This window comes from Xiphias gladius, chromosome 20, assembly GCF_016859285.1.
Source record: "Xiphias gladius isolate SHS-SW01 ecotype Sanya breed wild chromosome 20, ASM1685928v1, whole genome shotgun sequence".
Taxonomy (NCBI): Eukaryota; Metazoa; Chordata; class Actinopteri; order Istiophoriformes; family Xiphiidae; genus Xiphias; species Xiphias gladius.
In genome coordinates this window covers 12,936,665-12,960,438 of record NC_053419.1, presented here as the reverse complement: position 1 = coordinate 12,960,438, position 23,774 = coordinate 12,936,665, and the positions used below count along the sequence as shown (strand labels likewise).

Sequence of the window (23,774 nt, the reverse complement as noted above, 5' to 3'; positions counted from 1 at the left end):
ACGAATGTATTCACACATACACTATACAGTGTACAGTGTATAAAGCATATTTTTTCAAAACTAAACTGTTCCGCTAATTCTACTAACAGCTTCTAGTTACTGGGTTATATAAAAACAAACCTGCATACAAAGGTGTCTGTCAGTCATCACTCTTTAGTATTGTCGGTGCTTTGTGAAAGGAAGCGTTTTAGCGCTGCATGCAGAAAAGAAATCTGTTTTCAACACAATCAGTAGATTTTGTAACTGTTAAATATTATAACCATCTGTTTACTCCTGTCCTTAGCTGAACTCCATGTGGTTGGGGGGGAAAAAAAAAAAATCTACTCAGTGCTGAAAATGGTGCGAGAAATAAAGAATCAACAAAGCTCAAGAACAGGATATTAAATTGGCACAAATCTTTTAGATGAGGCGTCTTCACTCTTGTGTAATGGGTCAGAGAGACACAGGAGGCCAAATGATAAATGAAAAAGGAATGTTTTTCAACTTTTTTCCACCATGACGCCATTTATACCGTGTATCCCAAAATTCTCACGACCCCAGAAATTTGAGTAAAGCATATGGATGTATTCTGTTTCTAAAGGCAAAGGATTACCTCATCTTTTATTTAAAACATATCAAGCCAATATTGGTATATCGGTGTAGCATATCCATGTCGGTGTCCAGACATGGGGTCCTGACCACAAGGTTGAGAAATTCTGTTGTAGGCCCAAGTATATTAAATACAGAATGAGATGAGGGGTTAATATAGGCCCTATATGTCCATATGCCCTATACTAAATGTGAAGAGCGTGCAAAAACCTCTTTCCTGAAAGATTTGTGAAAATGTAAAAGAGAAAATGGATTTTGTTTATTCTTTATTCTTAGTCACAGATTCCACTGAAACAGATATTTATGAACTTTGTTTATTTTCTTTAAAATTGTTTCTTAAACGTTTTCTTTTTTAGGACTTTGCAACCTATGTTTTTACCGTTCACCTGTGTTCAACATAATATTTTAAGTGATACAGAAATCGTAAATTTTGGTATTGGAACTTGTCTAACACATTTCAGACTCTACAGTGTAATGATTCAATAGGTTTGCATTTTTCTTGATCTTAAATCTAAACTTTTTTAAAATAAAGTCTTTAAAAGTTTTTGTGTACCTTTTGAATAGCACTTGATACAGTTCAGTGGATGGGTTTACATTTAAATTGTATTTGTTTGTTTGTTTTTATTAGACAACCATATCTCCATGGAATATTTTAGTACATTACTGTAAATGTTCTATGTACATAATGTACATGTAAAGCCTCTAGGAAAAGTTAAGTCAACCTTTGAGATATTAAATTCATTTTAAATACTGAACTGTGTGCGGTTTTGGTCCTTTGGCTTTTTGAAAACCCTATAAGATTTCAGCGCTGTCCGATTTGGCGATCCCTGCGGTTACCGTGGTAACAGCAAGTGCGATTTAATACTGCGATTGAATACGCTCTTTGAGCAGCTGCTTTGTCGGAACTACACCAGAACTGATGGATCCGTTTACAGTGAAACCAAACAAACCTGCGTTACAGGTACACATGGGTAGGCAATTTGAATCCAGGAATGGCAGACCTCGCCACTAACAATGAAAACATCTACGTGGAGATAAATACATTGAATGGCTAATACAGAATAGGTGCCGTTCATAAATTGAATTAAAAATAGGGTTCGATTGTAGGAAAATCTTAAGGATTATAACTTTAAGCATTTTGCATAAATAAGCTACATGATTACATGCTCATTCTGGAATATTGCTGTTATTTGGCAATTAAAAATGTACAACATGCCAGCCGCTGTGTTGGCTAGAAGTGAACAAAATCCACCTAAATATGCGACTGATTACAAAATGAAGAGCAGGGTTTTACGTTCTGTTTGTAATACTGAATTTTATTGAATCTAATAAATCATTTTCTCTCGTTTACCAAAATAAAAAGGTTCAACATTCCAAAATATAAAGATCCAGGATTATGAGTGCTCATGATACCCTCCTGCTCTGATAATACTGTAGCTGCCCATGAATGACATCTTTGAGAAACAGCAGCATCGACAAACAGACTTACAGAGTTACAGTGTTTGTTACAGTGCATGGTGTCAGTGTCAGTTTTAGATCTGAAGCCGGTGACAACAAAAAGTGCTAGAAAGCAGGACCAGGGCGCAACTTTAATGGTGAGAGACTGACACGATCAGAGGACCGAGGAACTCTTCTGACCAAAACCAGCAGAAATACATTCTGAAAAACAGTATATTTTATAGTTTTATACCTCCGTACTGATTAGAGTTTTAAATCATTTCGTCTCCCGGGTACATGGAAAAATATACATTTAATAACTTATCAGTAAACAACAATATAAACTATCTATGTGATTCACTTAACAGCAATTCAGCTTTTTTTTTTTTTTTTTTTTTTTTTTTTTAAAACATACCACAGGCATACTGTACACAGAGATATTTCAGTGACATCTGAGTTAACTGGATCTCATGACAAGAAAACAAAGTGTTTCATTTGCATAACAGGTTAAAGTAAACCAGGTTTCTTCTACCTCTCACTGTGTGATGGATGTGTGGAATGGCGCCTTGACAACATGACAAAGGAATGTCGATGTTACACTCAGAAAAGAGGAAGTAGCACCTGTTACCTACCTAAGATTCGACATTAACGGACAACACAATCAAACAAAGACACTTGGTAGACTTAAATGCCATTAAATGGTATTGCTTGGTGTAAGTTATTTAAAATTAAACAGGTATGAGTCTTTAAAATATAGTTAAAAATAGTATCTTAACTCAATGTCCTCTTAATAGCTTTTTCTTAATCTTTCAGCTGCATCTCATGGTCTTCCTCGGGGAGTCATATACGACCACTTTAGGTAACGGGATGTCAGCTGAACCATCCCCATGACAAGCGATCGTACTACCTGCTGATGAAGACCGTGAAATGTGGCCGGGTTTTGACTTGTTTTTTGACATACTGCTGTTTCACAGGTCAAGAAGGAACTTTTCACGCTCAACTGATGCAACAGGGATGTAGTGCGGCGCGCAATGCGATCAAGCAGCGGTGCGACTGTTGTCAGCAGACGGCAGAAGTCACGTCTGTGCACTTAATTTTCAGATGAGGAGATGGCAAAACACATTCACACAGTGAGTGTTCAAGGATTTACACATGTACACACTTTTATTTCCTACAGTTCATTTGAGAAAACAGAAAAAAAAAAAAGAGTAAACTATCACACCAAGCTTGCTGGTTATGAGATGCATATACTGTGAAGTCCTAACCCAAATATCAATCAAAGGCATGACGTTTGGCACCTCCTGTTTGTGAGACGAGATGACTTGGTGCATGTGGTGTCGGGATTAACGAATTGACATTTTTTAAAAACATGTATAAGTCTCTTTTTTTTCTGATATTGCACATCCTAAAGAACACTGAGGGAGATAACACGGCGTCATGTGGCATGACTGTGTAAACCATACTGACTCTAACCCTGGGATCTTATATTTTTCATAACACTGCCTCTCTCCGCCACACAGAACAACCCGATCCACTTCAGGTATCCACGGGACCACCTCCTCTCCTAATAGCTAAACAGAGGATGGAGAGTAGAAAGTGATGGCAGGGGGTTCTGTTGTGTGTTGAACAGACCAAAGAGAGAAACAGCGACTGTCCCGGTTGTCAGCTGATGACAGTCCAACAGGTAGGAGGAGTGGGACCGGGACATGAGTTAGTTGGGGGCAGGGGTGGGACGACAAACTGTTGTAGGCCAGAGGCAACAGTCTGGTTTCAGAGACCGGAAAAGTTGCTCGGGCGTGCTGCCGCATTAGGCCCTGGGAGACGTCATGCACAGCAGTTCATCCTCAGTGGTAAAATTCAGGGCTCGGGCCACGTGCACGCCTGAGTTGCCGCTCTGACGCGCACACGCTCAGAGTTTTAAGACTTGAAGACGTGCACAGCCCGCACTACGTACTGCCTGCAGATGGGGCACTCGCTCATCCTCTTGCCGCATTTGGTGCAGGTTACCATGTGACCGCATTCCAGCAGCACGCAGTCGATCATGGCGTCCATGCAGATGCGACACAAGTTTTCATCAGCCGCCAGCTGAGCTTTGACACCGTCTGTGGATGGAAATATGAAGTTATGTTCCATTAACAACGCTTCACTGTAAGGCTCATTAACAAACTGCATGGAGTTCAGTGAGGGTGTGATGTTCTCTTAACGCACGCTCCTGCAGTCCCGGAGCAATCGGCACAACCACATCATTCCCCTCTGTTTGGCCATGAGCAGGAAAATCTCTCTTCTAAATCTGATCAGCTCACTGGCCTCAATCTGGCTCCTGCTGCTCACATCTTTCAAAAGTCAATAGAGCTGCGGCCTGTCTGCTTTCCCCACACATCTGACTATTGAGTGGACTAATATCCTTAAGCGCTTCATGTCAAGAAGAGAGCCTCTAGGAAGCTGGCCAATGTAATTACACCTGATGGAGACATGCAGCCACTGAAGTAATATGATGAGTCATCAAGTGGTAAAAGCTCTTTGAGAGTGTACTATTGACAGAAGGAGAGGCTGTCCTCCAGAATAAAAGGTGAAGTTGCACAGTGGAAAAGAAACGTGAGTGACAATAATGTGGAGACACTGAACAAGACAGGAGATAATGACTCAAGTGACCATAATATGATAATGTACAGGATGATATGAATGATCGAGTGGGTAAAAATAGCTTCGACATGCCTTTACTGTTTACTGCTGTCAGATGATCGGGTGCAACGTACAATATCTGTTCATGGAGGAGATGCAAAAGGTGCTATGAAGTGGCTTTTTTAGAAAAACATCTTACCTCCAACTCCACTGTTGCAGAGAGGTGGAGGATATGCAACCACTTTATAGATAAGAATGAGCAGTAATAAAGAAAATCTATTAGTTTAGGAAACAGTGAATTTGCCCTTTAATATAATACAATGTTGAAGCAGGAATTAAAACAGATTAGATTTATTTTGCATTAAATGCCTGTTTATTCCATAATGAGTGGGAGCTAACTGCATAAGTAAAAGCATTAAAAGGCAATGTCATATATCACAACTACAAATGCCATAATCAAAAGCACAATTACCTGCCGTTATGCTCACATTTTCCACTAAAAAAAAAAAAAGAGAGAAAGAGGAAAAAAGGGAGAAAGGTATTTTTATCATACAGAACACCATAGGTCACATCACATACAAAAACAAAAAAAGGTCAAATCAAAAATGCTCACTGGATTTCCTGTTCTGCTCATTTTCTCTGTAGAGTCGATGCACTCGCTCCAGGAGCTCCCACTTTTCGCAGCAGCCGGAGTAATTGACAAAGTTCCTGGCGAGAATCTCCTTCAGCTGGCGGACGGAGAGGTTTTCTATCGCCTCTTCATTGTCCAGATCAGACAACGAGGCCCTGATCCTCCTCTGTGTTGCCGGGCTGACCTACAATTCACACGGGAAACAGACAGAGCTGCAGTCACTAAATGAGCAGCAGGATCGCACTCTCTTTTATTTCTAGTATAAAGCCTGTTTGTTCAGTTATGTAGATGTGTCTATAACAAAAAAGAAGAAAAAAAAAAAAGAGCATTGCACCTCTATGATATTTTCAGTGGGCTCCAGGTTCAAGAGGGACGCTGTCGGAGTATCCTCATGCTCCTGTGTGGGCGGAAATCAACATACTCACGTCAATTTAAATAAGTTTAAACTCTCATAACAGCATTTCACTCACTGCTCATCTACCGTTTTATCACCATTTTAGCAAATCACTCCACTTAAAGCATCTGCTGTTTGACCAACATAAACACACAAGCACGAGTGTCAAAGTCAAATGATGAGTAAAAATATGACACTGAATTTCGTAGTTTAAGGCAACTGATACCAAACCTAGTCACAAACAGCTAAACTGGAAAGAAACACACTTAAATCTCTTTGTCTCATTAACAGGATGTTCACTTCCTATTCATCAAGAAAAAAAAAAAAAAAAAATCGAATGCAAATTAAACTACACCCTGGTCCCGGTCCTTCTTTCCAGATCTGTTAAAAATTTCTCAACACTATCACAAGATGCCTGATTACGATTTATAATTTCCTCTAGCTCCATGTGAGTATTGATGCCATGATAACAAAAAGAAAAGACTTCACAGCTATCTGCGGTCTAATTTTTTTTTTAATCTAATTTTTTATCATTTTATATCTAATGAGCAAATGGAGATGTTTAAACACTGACTCAGCTGCTCTTAACTCAGCAGTTAGTCATTGTCTTTGAAGGTGGAGGTGAGGAATTTGCAAGGTGAAAGGAGAATAAGTTGAGCTACAGAATAGTTCAGACGCTCTTTGGTGTGAATGTAGAGCTCTGTGTTATGTAGAGAAGATATGGTCTCTTTGTTCTTTCATCTTCTCGGCAAAAGAGAGCTTGTGAAGAGCTGAAATAAGCTATATCTCTATGATATCACGCTGGAGTGCAGAGTCTCTGTTTCTGCACCATAAAAAGTAAGAAAAAGGAAAAAAAAAACCTCTTTCTCCTGCAGTCTGTTTCTGTTTCTCCCTGCCTCAGCACATTCCAGCAGATCACCATCTTCCTCGAATGAAGATGTTCTAGTAATGTATCCATTAGCGTTGTGTGAGCTACATGGCTGCACGCGCCCAGGCCTCGCGCTTTCGCTCAGACAAGACTCCTCGGGGACAAGAACATGAGCAGCAGCCTTGACACAAGCAAAGTGCCAAACCTCTCCGGAGCAAAGTTTCTCTGACTTGATGTTAGATTTCATTAAGCCATTTCAAACATATGAAAGTACTAGAGATCACTCAGAGAGCGCAAACTTCTGTCAAGGCTGCTGAGTTTTTTGTGTTAATAATCGAACCTGGTCAGAATGGTTTCATCTGCATCAAAATATACTCTACATGGGGGTTGACAATAAAAAAATACTTATATGTGCCAGATTTCTTTCCTTTCATTGCAATGGTTAATGAGAAAATATTAAAAAATGCATTCAAAAATCCTGGATCCACACCACCATCTAATCACTCGTGCACTGGTCCATAAACTGACTTTACAACAAATATCAATAAAATTCGAGAAATCCCATTAACAAAAACAAATCGGATCAAAACCTCCTTTGTAGAGTTAAAGGTGCTATATATATAAGTTTTCTCTGCGGCTGAACGTGGTTTCTGGCCGGGAGCTGGTGGTTGTGATGGTCGCTTGCTTTAGTCATCGGGGCTAGCTGGTTAGCGTGCTAACTTCAGTTGAAGAAAAGAAGTGATAGAAATAGGAGCTAACATTGGCCTTGCTTTCCACCGCTGGAGACAGCTCTTGGCGAGTAAAGGAATGACGTTTGATGCTGAACTTGCAATGTTTCATCCACACTGTTAAGAAAACAGCTGTTAATGCTAACGTAGGCTATGTAGCATCAGCAAAACTTACAAATAGCACCTTTAACTATCTTTAATATTCATACCCTGATCGGAGCTATAACTGTTTCAAATGTTTTAACCATAGAGAAATTACATAATATTGAAAACCACTTAACCTGGTGGATTTCCATTATTTTCAAATGATTACATGTTAAATTTTTCTTTCACTTATCTTTTCAATCACCAATTGCATTAGACTATCAAACCTGTTTCAAGGTAGGTGATCAAGTTAAATATTCAATCTGTTTTTCAGCAACAAGAAACAAATCTGAAAAGTGGATTGTATTCTTGCCCCACCAATATACCAAACATATATTTACACAAAACTAGAAGGAATCGGTATTTTTGAGAAACTATATCTAGCCTTGCTGCCCTAATTTTGACATATTTTTATGTTTTAAATAAGTTTTATCAAGCCATTTTTGTTTGATACAAATTTACTGTGATCGCACAATAATTTGCTTCTTTGTAAAAGGGTTTTTTCTTTTTTTTTGCAGTGTACTGTCTATAGACAAATGCATTTGGTTGACAGAATAAATAGACGGCAAGAATCTTAAAGCCACAATGTGCCACAAACTAAGAGGAGGAAAAAAAAAAACCTACAGATAGATTATATATGGGGGGGTGAGAGGAGGGATGTACTGTAGTGTCTTTGCTGTAGCAGCTGTGACGCTGTGGGGAGTTCTCAATGTGTGTGGCTGTTACATAACAGCTTCAGCCTATGTAATAGACCTAAAAAAGGCAAATGGCTTAAGCTGCATTGCTGGCTGGTCTGAGAGCTCTGCATGCGCACGCACGCACGCACGCACGCACGCACGCAAGCACGCAAGCAAGCAAGCAAGCAAGCAAGACAGCTGTTTCCAGCTGCCATGTGGACATTGGACCAGCCAGTAGTGCTGAGCTTTTTCAATGTCATCGGATGAAAAACAAATCTACAAATGTAGTAGATTTTCAGGGCGAAACACTTCATTCAGAACAAAGCATAGAAAACACAAAGACAGAAAAAAGGAAAGAATAAAGCATGACATGAAATGAATGAAATAAACCAACTGACATCTTAAGATATGCACGAAAGGGTGTTTGTTTGTCAGGGAGTTGAAAGGAAGAAGCCTTCTCAAACAGTCACATTAAAACTCGTAAATAAGTTGAGTTCACCTTTGAAATAATTAATTATCTTGGATAGAATGAGGACAGATGTGGAAGAGGTATGGCATATGGAAATGAGTGAATGAGTGAATGCATGTTTGTGTGTGTGGCTGCACAGTACACGCTGTTAGCTGTGCATGCAGACACACACTGAACATCCGCTGTGTGTTTTTCACACGTGCACAGACTGTCAGACCTGGCTGGTGGTCCCTGAGCTGTCACTTGGGCTGAGCACGTCTCCCTGAGAGGCGGAGAGGACCGACTGTTCAGAGGTGGAGCGCGTGGTGGAGGGGGGTGAGGCGGCGCGTGAGTGGGGAAGCGAGTGCAGACTGTCTGTATCATCTCCCCCGTCATCCTCTTCCTCCTCCTCCTCTCCGTGTGTGTCCTCTTCCTCCTCCTCGTCCTCCTCTTCCAGCGCTGCTCTCTGGGTCTCCCTCGCCCCCTGATGACAGAGCACCAGGTCCACCAGGTCCTCTTTCTCCCTGCACGTGTCGGTGGGGATGTTACGCAGCAGCAGGTACTGGCGCAGGTCTTTCACTCTGAGCTGCATGAGCTGAGGCCTCTGGAAGGCTGTGCCACGCAGCAGGTGGCAGGTCGTGCAGCAGCGCAGGTTCTCCTGCAGCACCGAGCACAGGGCGCAGAAACTCTTCTTACAATCGCAGCAGATGTGCTGGAGGGGGGGGTGAAAAACAGATGAGATGTGATCAGCTATTCTTTTTTTCTTCTGACTGAAGAAACCAAGCTCCTCCTTAGAGTAATGTAATCTTCAACACCATCATTTATGAAGCTGTATTTTTCAATGTTTCAAAATAGGCCCTGATGTTTGACTTCTGTTAAACTATTTGTCCTCATTTTCACTTTGGATGAATAAATTAACCATATACTGAGAGGGATTTAACTGATTTGAGCTATGGAAAATGGGTCATAGGATAAAACTGAGCTCACTGCAGTTTCTGATAACATTGTTTTAATTTGAACCAGAATAATTCATCAGCCCATGGTTTTACTTGCAGGATGTTGTTGATTGGGACTAAGTGATAATCCAGTATTATCATTTATTAACCTCCCTTGGAATTGTTGCACGATAACATGATTTTATTTTGTTATCATTTCACAAAATGATTTTGTTTGAATTAATTATTCTCAGCAAACTGTGATTAGAACTAATTAAATTAGTTACTGAGGTTTTTGTTCTACATGTGTGAAGAACGCACGCATACAGTCACAGTCATTTCCTAGGAAAATGACTATGTGGTCAAAGAAAAGAAAAGAAAAAGAAACTCTACAGCTCCTGTGGATGTTTGACATTTTATGAGCCTAATACTGTCTCCTGATACAAAGCAGCTGAGTAGATTGACACTTCAAATGGCAGGAAAGCAGGTCGGCCTCGGCTGTAAACATTTTCTTATCAGTAGTGCGCAAATATGCTCTGGTCCAGCAGAAGCACATTTCCAACGCAGCAGATACTTTTCTTCAATCATTTGCCACTAATCCCCCCGGCACATCTTTTCTCATACTGTGAAAATATCACGCTCGCACACAAATGTGTGTATCCAGGGAGTCGACCCGCTGTCAGAAAGGCAACTGGTGTGTGGATGACGATAGAGAGATCTGAAGCAGCGAGCACAGAGGAAGGCCTAGGAAGGTAAATACCAGGGGTGATTGATAAGTTTGTGGCCTAGGGTAGAAGGAGTCAATTTTAGAAAACCTAGCACATTTATTTTTCAACACAGTCCCCTCCTACATTTACACACTTAGTACAGCGGTCATGGAGCATACGGATCCCGTGGTCTCCTGTGTGGTGACGGTGACCGGTCTTCCAGGAAGGGGGTCATCTTCCCTGCTCTCTCGGCCACGTTTGAATTCAGCAGCCCTCTTCTTCACCGTGCCGAAGAAGGGGCCCCCCTCCCCTAGTGTTCCCATCACGGGCCCTGGAGACCGATGTAGTGGATGACTGCCAAAGGTCGATGTTGTCCATTTTCTCAGACAGTGCTGACTTGTAGTTTTCAGCTACCCGAAGCAGAAATACCACAAAAGCTATTAACTTCAAAGCTTTCTGCATAATCACTCAAAGAGTAGAACTGCACGTGCATATTTACCAGGAGCTGTATAACTCATCTCCTCCTACCTTAGGCCACGAACTTATCATTCAACCCCTCGTACGTTGCAAAATGCGAGAGCTTGTAGACTTGATGTGAGAATTTGTAGAACAAAAATCTGAACTTGTACGTTTAAAATTTCCCTTGTATAAAATATTCAGACGCGCGAGCTGAATTTGAAGTCACAGAAAGAAACAAAACACATGAGAGCTTGTGGAAAAAATGTGAACTTGTATGTTGACATTTTCACCCATAGAATATATTCACACACCTGTGCTCTAAATGTGAATTCACAGAAAAAATATTTGCAACTGTGTAGATTGATATTTACCTACATGCAATGATAGCTGCAAAGTTGTAAGCCAACATTTACATATATTTTTATTTATTTTTTTCAACTGGAGTCCATTTTCCACTACAACCATAACTTAGTGATTAACACCTCTCGATTTGGTCACTGCAACTTCACGGATGTGGTCTCTCTCACATCGCAGAGTGACAAATCGGGGCGCCTTGACTTTTACAATAGAGATATGTGGGTCGCAAACGAGTCGGCTCTCTGAGGCTCTATGAGCCGGCTCCTCACATCAAGTCTACAAGGTCTCGCATTTTGCAGCATATTTACCTTCACACGAGCCAGACACTGCAGCGTTTTCATCAGTGTCTCAGTGCCAGACAGATACCGTCTGCCATTAAACTCTGACACTGAGGCTGTGCAGAGACCCTGGAAATACCTGAACGAATGTGTGTGGTGTATGTTTTTAAAGGCCCATGCCAGTGGTTTTGCATTTTTTTTTACACATTAACTACAAGCTGTGTCTCATTCACAACACTGACTGAGATTTCAAATCTGGTGAAGGTGGAGCTAGTTTGAAATACTTTATGTCGAGTTTTGATTTTACTTTATTAAGTTTAGTTCACTGGTTCAAAAGGGTCACAAGATAAATCTGAGGGTCATGAGAAGTCTCTGGGCTAGGAAAAAAAAAGTTCTGCTACACATTTTTCATATTTTTATTGCTATTCTTTGGTTGCTTTTTTGTAAAATAATGAATACTTTCACCTCTTTGTGCATAATGTGATGATTAAATAACAGACAACTGATAGACATCTGAAATGCAGTTGTTATTTACCTAAGGAATCGTCTATGTTAAATCTTAATTTGAAAGGTAGGAACTATAGATAAATGTAGTGGGGTAAAAAGAAAGATTTCCCTCTGAAATGTAGTGGTCGCATAAATCGGAACTACTCAAGTAAAGTACAAGTATCCTAAAAATTTTTACTTACGTACAGTGCTTGAGTAAATGTACTTCCTTGCAGAGACTCTAAACTTCCTTCAGATAAGTTTTCCATCACAGTGAAGAACTTGCTGCCTTTATATTTATTACATTATACATACACGCTGTACCGAACATGATCATCCTGTGCCTGTTTGTGACCTTAATAGAGCCTGTGCTCACACGTATGAATAGGATCGGATTTGGTCTAATATGGATCGAATATAATGTGGATGGATGGTATAACATTGATTTGGTTCACAATGAAAGGCAAGAAGTATCATTTCAATGTGAACTAAATCCATATTATTTTGCCGGTTTTTACATGAAAATGCTCTCTGTTCAGCAAGTGACTCAGTAAATGTCGACGTCAGCGTTTCCTTGAGTGCACCATGAATGAGGAGTCCCTCTCACAACTGCACGCAATGATTACATAATTCTGACCAAAAAACCCCCCAAAACAAAACGAAAAAAAAACACGCTGACTAAACGTGGAACGTGAAGGATTACTCAAGCAAGTTCCCATTCTCTGTGACTGGATTTTTATATAGCACTCACACAAGCAGCCGGTCGACGGTCTTTAGAAAAATCTCTCCTATTGTCCCTCTTAGCTTACTGCATGAAACAGTTTTCCCTCAGCTAGCCTTTGAAAGCATGTGATCCCCTTCCCTCACACAACTCTCGTTTACCTTGCGTCTGAAGACAGAGAAGGCCAGTCCGCAGGCCTTGCACAGCTGTCCAGCGCTCCCTGAGCTGGTGGGGGGGTAGGTGGAGTACCCAGCGCTGGGGGCGAAGCGGAAGGGCCCCGCCCCTGCTCCGAACCCTGGCTGCTGCGTCCGCACCGTGCCCGTGCCCATCACCTCGTTCAGCAGCCCACAGCATGACGCCCACATGGACGATGCCCCCGCCTATGGAGGCCACAGACAGAAACACACACACACACACATAAAAAACCTTCAACTTTTATAAACATCAAACGCAGATGTTTATCGGGCTTATTAAATTATACCTCTGGCATCGTCAGTGACAGACATATCAATGTCTTCATTATGAACATGAGGCAATGTCCACACAATTTAAGTGGGCTCTCATTTTAGATTTTTTTAAAACCTTTTTTTCCAATTACATTTCCCCCCTTCTTTCACAGCTTTAAGGCTGGAAAAACCATCTTAATCCACACACTCTGACAGTATTATGTTTATTCTGTGTCAGCTTGTTCCGGCTCTTCATTGAAGCTAAATGATGTTTCTACTTAGTGAAATATTCAAACCCTGGACTGCATAGTTTTTTAATTGCTGCACTCGGAACATCAAATGGAAATCTTCTACATGTCTTGTGAATCATTTTATTCAAATTTCACAAAATTGAGTCCAACGTATTTGGTTTGTTTGTAAACTTTGGGATCTCTGCTAGAATAAAGCAATAAGCCCTGGTTATGGTTATTTTTGTTATCATGCTTTCCATAATGATGTTACTATACCAAAAAAAACAAAACACTTAAATTGCTGCATTATAATTCACAAATCCAGTAATCACCTATAATTTCCCTGATAGAGACCTTATCATGCCAACAATGAACCTTTAAGATCATTAAATGACGTTTTATTTCACTCTTTCACTGTATTATCTCTATTAACCCTGAGCAATTTCTGCAGTGTTCCCCACAAGCTACAGCCACAACAAACCCCGGCAAGAAGGTAGGGCAGCTTGTATACTGCCTGAGAGGCAAAATCCAGGGCCAGAAAGACAAAGGTCAGATCGTATGCTACTGCTTGCGAACCTTAAATGCTGTGAGCGCATGGAAATAAACTGAAGGCGACTCAGATGAACCTTTTAACATTTTTCTCAATTCGGAGCTTGTCCCATATGGACTAGTGAATGAATTAAACTGAAACTGTAAATGCAAACGATTCGTATGCAAACAATCCAGTGACTTCTCATGTCCTGTATGGAATAATTTTATTCTAGTTTTTCCTTTCGTTGGTTTCTGTATATCAAAAACTGTTGATAAAAATATGCTTATTGCTACCCCAACACTTGAGTGAACCGGTGTATCATCCAGCCCTGCGCTCTATAATACCCCAAATGGCTTGAGGAGAAGAGAGAAAAAACGTGAAAGAGAATGAATGAGAAAGAGAGAGGAGGGGAAGAGATACTGGGCGGTAAATTATTGAGTGTGCTCTTTAAGAGTCTTTGAGGTTAGAGATAATTAGACAGAAGAAGACTCCAAAAGCTCCTATTAATGACGTTCGCCATAGAGATCTGCGGGTTAAATTTCGCAGCCACTGCATTATTTTGTACAATTCGACAGACAAATGAGCCACGTAGAAGCAGTAATGTAGAGTACGCCGTAAAGTTTAAGCGAAAGAATGAGTCGGAGGTGTTTGCTGACCACAAGAAGGGCCAGGGACGGGGAGCAAAGATGGCGTGATGGAAGCCACGGCTCCTTGGAGCATACTGATGAGAGGAGGAGGGAGGGGGAGGACCGCGAGGAGAGAATATGTCTTCTGTTTTTCCCCAGCCTGCAGAATCAATAGCTGACATGAGCATAATGCAAGCCCTCTGTGGTTCCCGGCTCTATGTGGGAAAACAATGGAATTCACAGGGTCCTGCCACATCTCCTCTTAAGGCAGCGCTCTGCTCCGACTTGTCACAAACACCCTGTGATCTGACCTCACCCATCTGCTTAGGGATTCGTTATGTAATCTTAGGACAGAGGCACTATATGTGGAGTCATGGCGAGAAGGAGGCAGGTCTGCCCCCGCTGCAGTCAGACAGTCAGGATGGCTTTGCGAAGTTCAAAGCATTAACTAATTTCATTCATTTAACAGTTTGCTTGTTTAATCAATTATTAAATTTGCTATCAGTTAACTTTCTGTCAATCGATGGGCTGTTTTTAGTTTTATGTGTCCTCTCCTCAGCTAAATCTACCACAAGCAGCTCACTTTATCATGATATACTCCCCCCCCTTGCTTTATGCGCACAATAAAACCACGAAGCATAACAACTTGAATTATTCGCCTGAGGCTTAAACTTGCCCTGATGTCCAGCTGCTAAAAAGGCTCCCAGGCTGGATGCAGCCTTCCCCATAAGGGAGTGAAGCCACTAATAGGAATATTTACTGCATCCTACAGGATGAGGAGCTTCTAGAGTCTGCCCATGAAATCAGTCTTATCTGGCTTTGAGACAGCAGCACGAGATCCCTCTGTCACTTCAATTAGCACACTGTAAGCTCTGCAGGCAGGGAGTCCCGAACAAACAAGGGACGAGAGCAAACATCACATGTAGTACACTGTTTTTTTTACTTGTGTCATTCATATTTTCTATACTGTCTGATCACTTAAACTACTGTATTCCTCTGGAAATGCTGTATTGTAATAGCCCAATCCCCTCTGGGCACTTCGAATGCCAAGTCTTGGCCAAATAATTGAGATATTTCTCACACTGCTGCAGGAATATGATCAGCAAACAATCCAGACGCCAGCGTACGCACAAACAAACAAACCCAAAGCCACCGAGAGGGGAAAGCAGCAAAGAAACTGTGGCACAGATTTAAATAGAAAAGCCCACAGGGGAGGGAAATCAGCAATGTTCAGGCCTTGTGTGGACGAGCAGTAATCTGACCTCATAAAATCAGCTTTTGAGGATCAAATCACAAAAACTGTGTTGACACAGACAAGTGTCATCATATGGGAGGGGAGCATGTATGGGGCCTAATTGGGTCATGTGGAGATTGGAGTGTTTAACCAGACCTGAACGAGTCTGAAACGGAGAGATAACACTTTCTTCCTTCCTTTGAGCAACATCAGGCGACTTATAAAGGGGTTCTGTGCATCGACTGATTTATTTACTGCTGAAACGATCCCTTTCGCTGACGATATCCAAACAATTCCAGTCATAACCCGAGAAAGTCGACTGACGTGATTAATGTCATTTCAATCCAGTGAATTAAACACCTAAAAAACAATCAGGTGCCCTGAAAGAGTATTGGTTGTGGTGCATAATGAATGGAAGCATCCACAGTTCATTTCTGACTGGGGACTTTTGTTACATTTCATATCCAATTTCTCTCCCCATATTTCCTGTCTCTCTAAGCTATAGGCTTAAAAATAAATGAGGGGGGGGGGGTACTTACTCACATTGATGGAAAAAATCATAACATCAAATATTGATGTAAATCAATTGTGCTCAGACTTGCAACACTGTCCACCACGTTCTGATAGAGCTATTTAAGGGGGAACGCCACCAATTTTACACATCAAAGTGTGTTTACAGGTCCATCCTGAGCATGACCACTGGAATGCAACGCTAAAATCCATGGAGGACTCCTTTAAGTGGTGAAAAATTTCTCATGGCATTTACCACCACAATGCCCAACCCTTGTCTATGCATTTGCAAGCACGACGTAGCCAGCAATACACAGAAATATACCAGAACTGTGATTATTATGATGCTTTCAGTGTAAAGAACTGCGCACTATCATTTTATAGAAGCGTCATCATGCACTATCTTTCCATTATCGACTCTCTCACATTTCATTTCCTCTTTCTGTCAGGTGATTCTCACTCCAGTTTTTCCCTGGAACCAACTGGAAATGTCACGCACACTGTGGAAAGTGAATACGGCTGCCTGACTGTTTAGACCGGGGAGTAATATTAAAACAGAAAATAAACAAACTCATTTATTGCCTTCGGTCATTTGTCAAAAATGAGACAAAATGTAATATTTCATTTATCCTACACATAACTAAATCATGCACCAGTTGTACATGATTTAGCGATGTCTGCCGGAGCCCGCAGACATCAAATCCGGCGAAGTCTGCAGGGATATGCACATAAAACTCAAGCGGCAACCAGCTAAGTTTGGATTTGTGTCTGCAAAATACCAGATTTACATAGTTCACTCCAAAGGCAGAGCACGACTTGGGGAGGATTTAGCCTGGAGAATATTTTTGGTGCAGCAATACAAACAGATATTGACTGCTGCGGAGATTGTCCTGCAATATTAAAACATAACTGGACTGTTTTACAACCACCACCAGAAATCTGCTGTGCCCCCTGGACTCTCTTTATAGCTTTAGACTTCTTCATCCACTTTGGAAGTCAGCCCTTAGTGACCTTAGTCTCATTTGGAAAATAGTGTGATCCGCTGTGGTACATCACTCTTACACCTTATTATTTCAGCAGAGCTTTGTGACTGTTTGCACCCATGACACAGAGAATGTGCTTGTTGACAACGGGGAAAATTAAATGGTTTGGGGAGGGGATTTTGACTGGAAAGAATATAAAAATCAAACATGCATTTGGAAATATCATAGATCAAGTCATAGGTCTGTCCCTGATTAAAATGGCATTGATAACACATACTGTGTCGCAGTGTCTCCCGCCTCGAGAAGTATGCTTACACAATTCAGCTAACACCGTCTGTTCCGCAGGGACAGAAAAGCCTCTTTTCAATTTAAAGCAGATTAGTCAATAAAAAAACTAAGTCCATTTTGTTTCCCCGGGACACGGTGATGATGATGTGCCTAAAGTAAATGAACTGCACCGTCCACCAGAGCCGAGCACCTCTGTACTCTCCGTCTCCCACGGTATTGTGATAAAAGAGTATTCAAATGGCCTAGATATGAATGCATCGGACCAGCCAGAGCTGAGTACCCAGCTCTTCAAGCTTGCAGCTGGTGCCGGGGTCAACCCTCTGTTCCGGCACGCAAATTACACACAACTGTGGCAGAATAAATACTCTAGGTGCAGTAACCTGCACTTCAAAGTACTCGAGTAAATGAATGTTGTTGCTCTGCTCCTCCAGCAGTAAGAGGAAGTGTTGTATTTTCGACACTGGGCCTTTCACCTTTTAAAGTCCTCAATAATGCACGGAGGCAACTTCAAACAGGACCCATCCGGTCACCAACAGTGTAACTGCTCTAACAGGTGACTGACTGTCAGATGCCTGACACAGGAGCACGTCACTCTTCATCTCGTATGTACAGGGTAGTGATGATGATGATGATGATGATGATGAACCTTTCCCCGCGACTGTCGCCGCCGGAGCACCGATGACATCATCGCCGGCATCTTCATCACTGTCAGTGCCGAGCTCGAGCTGCCAGACAACATCATCCACCTTTCCTACCTGTGCTGTAGCCTGTCTCTGCCACGGTACGCGCGCGCACGCACACGCGTACGCACACACTCCACTGGGAGGAAGGAGACTCCGGTGAAGCCCTCCACAGCCCGGCACAGCTCGGACCAGAGAGTCGATCCTCTCTCCCCTCACTCTCTCTCCCCCCGCACCGCGACGCCTCCCAAGCATCCCCGGACTCGCTCGCTCACTGACCGCAGCCTCTATCTCATTAGAGCGGATTAATGCCCTGACGATGAATGGACGTCGCTCCGGCGGCTTTAGTCCACTGAACTGTCGCACTGGGGTCAGAGCGGGTTTCGCTTAAAAGGCTACACGGTGCGCCCACTGTTTGCCAGCGCGACCGGGGGATGCAGGGGAAGCGTTTCCAGCCTTGCGCGCTCGCCAGGGAAATGAAAGTCGGACTGACAGCGCAGGAATAGCGGCGGCAAGAGGACAGGAGATCTGATGACAACTTCAAATCAAACAGTCGACGCAGCATTAAAATGCAAGCCTGTTGATATAATCGCAGCTGAGTGCACGCAAACAGCATTATTTGACATTAAGGATGGAGGTATTCCCTTCCCCTCGGCGCAGCACCGCGCGCAAAACGCAAGAAAATCGGCCTCGAGGATGAATCCGGGTCATCGAAGAACTCGCACACGGAATCACGTACCTTCATTGCACCTCCCGATCGAGGAATTTGCCGAGTAATGTCAGAACGGCGACCATCGCAAGTGCAACAGGGAATCAAACCATTACGTCTTCCCTCTCTCCAGCTGCCTGTGTGTGTTTGGAGTAGGCATAACGTAATGGCCCCGGAGAGCCGCAGCCAACCACGGGAGCGCACACAAGGCGCTGGGTATCTCTAAGCAGCCAATCCGCGTGAGCACGTCGCCGGGGTGGGCGTTCAGTGCCGTGCGTAAGCACGCACGTGTCGGCCTGACGGACGCGTCATGCTATTTTCACAGCTCTACACACACACACACACACACACACACACACACATACATATATATATATATATATGTATATATATATATATTTGGTCAGCTTCAGGCGTTATTTATTTTTCATTTCATTTCAATTTCATGTTGTTTTTTTTAAATTTCAATCAGAGCAGGCAAAACCAAGCCGCATCAGCACCTGCACATGTTATTTCTCTTGGTTTTATACCCAAACCAAACGCGTCTGCAATCTCATTTACCGCCATATTTAGCCCGCGTGCGTGCATGTGTGCACGCCTGCGCCAATCAACGCACACAAGGCTGCTGTCTGCAGTAAGGAGATTAGAGGGTTCCTCCATTGCGCCGCCAGTACCTGCTATGAGCCCGCAGGGGGCAGCAGGTAGCGCTGCATCGTCATCGTTCTCGTCCCCCCGACATGACTGAGCTGCAGGCGGAGGAGGGCTGTTCACGCTGCTCTTACTCTATAATGCAGCCCAAGTCATACAGAATTTATAGGTTATGTAGCCGTTGCAGCAGCTGAGCAGGAGACAAAAGTGCATTTGAGGTGTCCGTCCCAGGACTCGTAATGATGCGAATACAGGAGCCCGTTGGGCTGCTGCCCGAGTCTCTGTCAAATTCTCTGCCATTTCCTGTACATCAAACAGCGACTCTACTGTGCTGATTTTATTTCACACAGCCACAGTAAAAGATCTGTGTGAAGCCCCCAGGCCAGCAGTGACACACTTAAGAGATTCGGAATGGGCCTCAATATTCCCCCAGAGTGTTCAAACATCAAAGTTTTATTGGAGCCTGGAAGTCTACAAACTCTTTCTCACGTGAAAAAACACGGCCAGGGAACCAACTGCGGTAGAAGTGGATGTGACTTCACCTTAAAGGGTCGGTACGCCCAAATTAGAACCCATTTTTCACTTACCTTTAGTTTCGGTTTTATTTGCTCAGGTTTTCGACATATCCGTCTTGAGATTTCTGCCTCCACCCAAGTACAGTGAAGGCGAATCAAATCTTTCTCCTCCAAATGGCGTATGTGGGGCTGACCACTGAAAAATGACCAAAAAAAAAAAAAAAAAAAAATGTAAACAGGAACACCTCTTTCCAGAGCCAGTGTCCCCATTTCTCTGATTGCTCCACAGATTTTCACAGTGACTGTTTCTATGGTAGAAAGTGGTTCCGATGAAAACTGTCAGTGGATAATCTGGACTAACTGGGACACTGTTTCTGAAAAGATGTGTCGCCGCTGAGTTTGTTAAATGTAATCTTTTTGATGCTGTGACCGCCACATGAAATGTTGTAACTTTGGTGAAAAGACCCTTTAACTAAACACCTTTTTGTTCTGACATGTTGGTTTCACTTCTAAGAACAAGAAGACAGTGATGATCACGAATGAGAATCAATCCAAAGCAGATGGCAGAACTGATGCAAGCAACAAAGGAGAAAAAAGCCACTGGGTGAAGCCAGATTCGTAAAAAATAAGCATTACAAAAAAGATTATTTTACGGCATCTACTTTGAATAAATCCTGCAATAGATGAAAGGTGCTGTGTTCATCTCACAGTCCGTGTCTTGTCTGTGCCGTTAGATTCCCCGTTACATTCCCCTCTTAGATTCTGTCGTTCTTTGTTTCCTGTCCTGTCCTGACCTACCACTTAGTGGGAGTTTTATTCGTGTCAACCATTATTTTTATTTATTTCTTTTTTTAAAATCCTCTTTTTCCTGCACGTTTTTTTCATTTTTATGTGGACTTCTCCCAACAAAGTACAATTATGTTGTTAAAATACTTAAAATCACATCTGTCCCTCATTCTTCATCGGAAAATCCAGAACAATGCAAATATTGTTCATTTCATAAGTTTAACTTTCCCCTTCACAAAATGTCTCATACTCTCGTATGTACATGTGTTAAACTCGGACTTAAGGCGACTGCAGAGCAAATTTCTCCTTTTAGCAGATGAAAGTGAAAACAGCCTTCGCGCAGTGAAACTCAAACATCCATGTGAAGCAATAGTAAGCACACATTTTTAAGTGGTGGGAGACTTTAATCTTTGGGACTATAAAATGAAGCAAAAGAGTGAAACTTGCCCTCCATAACTTCTCTGATCCCAAGGTGATGTCTTCATTGGGTTGGTTTGTCCTCAAACTGTTCAATTTACATTTTCACGTTGTAATACTCAGTAACAAATTGGGATTCAAAACTAACACCTGGTACTGATTAGAGGATTGCTGTGGATCCCACGTTTGGATAGGAAGCAGATGACAAGTTCAAGATTTATTGGCATAGGATTATTGGCTTCTAAAACTCTGGGAGTCCAAGAGATTGTGAAAGAAGGGCAGATAAAAAACTGAATGATCACCCCCACGGTGATACATATCTACAAACACACACACGTGCCAAATGTAAAAAAACACGTGAACACAGAACATTTGTAACATGTGTTTTTGACCCAAACTTTCCTCTACCCGTGCACATTTTATTTATTTGTCTTCCTTTGAAACTATCCATTACTTAAACATCTTTTTGGGAGGTCTCAGCAGCGTGTGTTCACTTTATGTTATACACCAATAAAACAGCTCTGTGTTTCTCATGATTGCATAAAACACCTTCACCAAATTTCCTCCAAATATTTTCGTTGAATTATTCCGCTGCAATCCTGCAACCCTCCGGTTTTACAAAGGCATTCAGCTTCTTCGTGTGTTGACAGGCCCCACTCGGAGCCAACACCTGGAGCTGCTTTGTGCAACCAACAAGTGCCACTAGATGGAGCATGCATGCTTTCCAAAAGAGAGCCATCTGCAACTCATTGCATTTTTGATTTAAGATTTATATTCCTGGAGAAGGCAAATAATTTGGCAATACTGGAACATTTGCAAATGATTGCATTACAAAGTAGAAGCAATAATAACAAGAATAAAAACTTAACAATTGAATATTTCAACATTGTCTTTTAATAAGTTCTTTTTTCTGCCTTTCGTCTCGCTCTGTCTTTGACCATTGTGTTAAAAAAGGGCCACATAAATAAAGTTTATTCACCTACTTACTTATATAGCTCATACAGAGCATTATGACACCATAGTTACAAACAACACAAGTTATTTAAAGATGAAAAAAAGAAACAAACAGAAACTCAAGTACTCACGTCCTTAACTTTAGAACAATCTTGAAATACAAGTACCTCCATTCCTACCTCTCATTGACAAGCTCTTATTTACTCAAAATCTCCACTTCAAAGCTTGGTGTTAAATTACTGATGGATTAACATGTAAGCAGCATTTTAATGTTGCTGCTGTTGCATGTGTAGAGCGCATGATTCTCCATTAATGTTTGTCAGTTTAAACACTGGTAATACATTATACATTCACTAATGGGAGACCTTGTTTCTCCAGTTTCGGGGATTTTTACGCTTGCGATTCGGCTGAAAAATTACATGCTCTTCAAGAAGTTGAGGAAGTTTTCTTACCTCTTCCCTGTTCTTAAAATAAAACATATCTAACAGCAGTGATATATTTTTTTACCTATTTTATTTTTTAAAGTTATAGTCATCAGACAGATACATGTAAAAACGTAGAATATTTCCCTCTCAACTGTTGTAAAGTACAAGTATAAAGTTTCCAGAAGTACTTCAAAGCTCTGCTCCGCTGTACTGTGGTAACATTACCTGAGTATATGCTCTGTTAATTCCCATATCTGTACATGAGACAATGTCTGACAAATTGCAGAGACACGAAGGACTTGAACCAGTAAATGTCTACGGGTTGTTTCAGCGTCGGCTACCAGCCAGAACCTCTGTCATTTGACACTGCTTTGTTTAGAGGGACAGGGAGATACAAGATGGATGGCCTCGGGCTCTCCCCCTGCAAACATGAAACCGCCTCGCTAGCAGAGCCTCTACAAGTCAGCAGGATGTTGATATTATTCTGCCCCTGACAGGTCCATGCAAGGCACCGTTCTCATCCACGCATAATAAATGCTGACATGGAAACCAGCTGCTTTTTGTCAACATAAAATGTACTATCAAGTTCAAACATTGTTTGTTTCTCTAAATAACATAAAATATACTAGAATATGTACATGTAATATACTGTACATCTTGACAGATTGGACCTTAAACCTGAAAAAATATCACATCCCCAGGAGGCTGGGTGTGGGTGTCATATATACCTCATTATAATCAATAATTCTATGTTAACAATGGCTCAAATGACTGCTCGTAATGTGAAAGAGGTTTTTAGGTTGAAGTTATTGACTAGCCGGTGAACACAGTGGAGCATTTAGCAGCTAAAAGATATTTAGCTGGATATTTGCCTAATGAGTTAAAGGAGACCAAAACAGAGCTAAAAGAGAGTTAAGATTGGACTTACATTCATCAAATGGCCAGAAACATGACGCCAGAGAAATGCTGGTGTCGCTCCGTATCCGCATGATGCCATATCAACTTTAAAGGTCACAATTTGCAAGTGCTGTGTTCACGGATGACACAAGAGTGTCAGTTAATGCAGGTTTAGCTATTGGCATAATGAAAAGCTCAATCAGAACATTTCAGTATAAAAACCTTTGAATTACTAGATCACTATCCAAGTTACAATCCAGTGCTTTTTTTCTTCAGATTTGGCCTTATATCCACCACACTATATCTTGTTAGGTCAAAGTTTTATGAGTAGCGGCAGTCAAAGCAAATGATGGAGATTTCTCATCAATAAAGCAATCTCTATCTGCTGCCAAACAGCATTCTATTTCTGTGCCA

At 41.8% G+C, this 23,774-nt stretch overlaps 1 protein-coding gene across 2 annotated transcripts; it reads right to left on the bottom strand.

Moving 5' to 3' along the window:
• Positions 1 to 1,893: 1,893 nt before the first annotated feature.
• On the bottom strand, positions 1,894 to 18,908 carry rnf34b (ring finger protein 34b). 2 transcript variants are annotated; one of them, XM_040158218.1, is made up of 6 exons: positions 18,749 to 18,908; positions 12,642 to 12,860; positions 8,776 to 9,249; positions 5,613 to 5,675; positions 5,261 to 5,462; positions 1,894 to 4,127 (listed from the first exon to the last, which is right to left on the bottom strand). In XM_040158218.1, the coding sequence occupies exons 1-6, from the start codon at positions 18,752 to 18,754 to the stop codon at positions 3,943 to 3,945; spliced, it is 1,149 nt and encodes a 382-aa protein (XP_040014152.1). In that variant the 5' UTR covers positions 18,755 to 18,908; the 3' UTR covers positions 1,894 to 3,942. The 2 variants fall into 2 exon arrangements, with proteins under 2 accessions (XP_040014152.1, XP_040014153.1); XM_040158219.1 differs by lacking the exon at positions 1,894 to 4,127 and adding an exon at positions 4,918 to 5,143.
• Positions 18,909 to 23,774: the final 4,866 nt, after the last annotated feature.